This window comes from Cupressus sempervirens, chromosome 5 (assembly GCF_028749045.1).
Source record: "Cupressus sempervirens isolate cs-2001-9-10 chromosome 5, ASM2874904v1, whole genome shotgun sequence".
NCBI classification, from domain to species: domain Eukaryota; kingdom Viridiplantae; phylum Streptophyta; class Pinopsida; order Cupressales; family Cupressaceae; genus Cupressus; species Cupressus sempervirens.
In genome coordinates this window covers 1,014,188,531-1,014,191,128 of record NC_143122.1, presented here as the reverse complement: position 1 = coordinate 1,014,191,128, position 2,598 = coordinate 1,014,188,531, and the positions used below count along the sequence as shown (strand labels likewise).

The window sequence follows — 2,598 nt, the reverse complement described above, 5'->3', positions numbered from 1 at the left end:
CAGGGAAACACTAAGCATGAAATACAATTACTGGAAACCAGACATGGCACGGAAGCATGATTTTCTTCTTTCATTTGGCATGATTAACTCAACTAGCACATTTTATGGAGCTATTTCTTTCCTTGATTAAATCCTTGAATAAAATGATCTCAATGTGAAGGTTTAAAATCAGAATGGCCTAAGATCTCGTGTTCCTACACTTTATTGCCAACTATACGAGCTTTGCAATATTTTTATCTCCATTCTGCACCAAACCCGCAATCGAGACCTTGTGGAATGGGCCTTCTCTTGCATCGTAATTCTAAAACCCTTTTCTATCATTCTGCCACTGAACACATGAACCAATAAAAGATTGCCAAAAAGTTTGAATTAATATTTATAATTAATAAACATGCAACTTTAGTGATATAAAAAGTAAGGAAAAAGTAAGACAAGATAAATGGTTAGAAAGGCTGAATCTCTATTAGCTATAAAAATTCAGTTTAATAACTGTTTAAGCAACTGCCATATGCATGGCCGGAACTAAATAAGCCTCTCCACTTAACTACATGCAACAGCTAGCAGGAAACCAAACAAATTACGGCTTTAAAGCAGAACTCAGAATCTAGTAACAAATGATGCCCCGTCTTTAATTTGACCTTGGCCCACATTGTTTAAACGAGCAAAAGACCTGCACGACAGTCAGAAAGAGGACAAGAATCGCTCCGAAGCCTCCAACTACCATCCACGGTTTTGAACCATACGCTTCCCAGAATGCGTTCCAAAGGCTTCTCAGAACAATAGAGCGCCGCGTCTTATAGCTGCTCAGATTTTCCCTCGTTTCTATGATGGATTTGCACTGTGGCGAGGAAATTGTGATGTTGGAGACGCTCAGCAATTGGGTGACCAGTTTAGTGGGCCAAAGATTACCAATTATGACACCCTCCTTTCTCAACACATCTACTCCCTCGCTTGTTTGGCACAGCTCATGCAGGAACTGACAATAAGCAGTCATTCTTTTCTTCTTGAACCCCGGAGAACATATCTCCAGGGCAATTAAATTCCTTATATACACCTCCGAGTCCACATCCAATTTCAGCCGGACCAGAGTCAGAGTTTTACCCTCGTATTTAACGTCGTCCACAGTTTTTCCATCGGCCTCGAATCTGATTCCTCCGTTCTTCAATTCAACTGCAGATGGAAAGTTCAGCCACCATTTCTTACGTTGTTTGACATTCTCAGAACTTTTCCCGTCTGCTCGTCCAGAACATACGCAGTGACCACCTTTTGAACCTGCAAAACACGAACAATAATATTGAACGTTAATTTTCACTAATTCCTTTTCAGTACTTTCGGTTGGCAGGGCCCCAAGGCAGGAGTCGTGATAGATGTCCAGAATGTGGTTCCGTTTCTTTGATGCGTCCTCTGCACAGAACTCGAAAGGCCGATAGCAGATTCTCTCGAACATTTTCCTCAGCAATCTGTCAAGTTTCTCTTGGGCGCTCTCTTGGGAATTAGCGTTCATCTCCATAGTAAGAACATCTTCCAAGACAAACAGCGGTATTTGATTGTCCAACTTGATCAAGTCCTTCATGATCTCCGCTTTAATCCAAGCATTCTCGGAAACGGGCCCGAAGAATGGATGATGCTCTGGCAGAAACGAAAACTCATCTTGGAAGGATTCATCGTCTTCCAATCCGAAGAGGTGATTTCTGAAAAACTCGAGAATGAAACAAGCATCCTGAGCCAACATCAAATGGAGCACGTCACCCTTGAATGATGTTTCTCTATAGTAGCACCGCTTTATATCGTCTTCCCTCCTCCTGATTCTATCAATCACTTGTTCGAATTCAACGTCAGATTTCTTGGTTCCATACTGAATTCTAAAAACCTCTCTACGTGCTGCATCGCCTTTGAATGTTTCCATTCCCATGAGCCACTCTTTCCCGAAATGGTTAGGGCCGATAGAAACAATCTGAGGCACAAAGGAATGCTCATTTTCTTTCAGCAAGGCCATGGATGTCCTGAATATGCATGGAGGCTTCTCATAGGACTTATTCTTCTGAGCCAGATACTCTTTGGCTTCTCTCATCCATTTATTCTCATCAAACTTCGACATTCTTTACAAGCTCATGAGATTATCTCACCGGAGAAGGAACATATCATGAAGTCAGAAATATATAATAATTACATGACCAGATTAAATTGTCCTTCAACTCTTCTATCCATTTTTCCTAGGGAGGGCATGTTCGAAGAGTCCAACAAAATATAAATTGAATCTATGGAACATGGGTAAATGCATATAACAGGTTAATATGAAAAATGCAATGGACTTCAATGAACTGACATTTCAACGCTTCTCCCGCATTTAGACTTTTGTTATGTGAAAGAGGACATTAGGTATCCATCAATTCTCCCATGACCATTCGTCCTGTCATTTATAAAAAGGAATATACGAGGTACAATTTAATAAATACAATTAGAAGAAAATGAATAGGAGAGCATTGACTCTGTGAAATTGAATTGCACTTTAAAACAAATATTAGCCGTCATTCACATGGTATTCACTTGGACCGATAATATACATTTTTTTTAAAGAAAAGTATTTCAGTTGGGTAT

At 40.1% G+C, this 2,598-nt stretch overlaps 1 protein-coding gene across 1 annotated transcript; it reads right to left on the bottom strand.

Moving 5' to 3' along the window:
* Positions 1-482: 482 nt before the first annotated feature.
* Positions 483-2,098, bottom strand: LOC149559370 (putative UPF0481 protein At3g02645). Its single transcript, XM_089831376.1, has 2 exons — positions 671-2,098; positions 483-557 (listed from the first exon to the last, which is right to left on the bottom strand). Exons 1-2 carry the CDS (start codon positions 2,096-2,098, stop codon positions 483-485), a joined length of 1,503 nt encoding a protein of 500 aa, XP_089687502.1.
* Positions 2,099-2,598: the final 500 nt, after the last annotated feature.

Excerpts from the sequence above, each read along its gene's own strand:
- LOC149559370 (XM_089831376.1), bottom strand. The coding sequence starts at position 2,098 with ATGTCGAAGTTTGATGAGAATAAATGGATGAGAGAAGCCAAAGAGTAT. Across the intron at positions 558-670 it reads TCTTTCTGACTGTCGTGCAG|CTGTTGCATGTAGTTAAGTG; the intron begins GTCTTTTGCTCG and ends GTTTCCTGCTAG.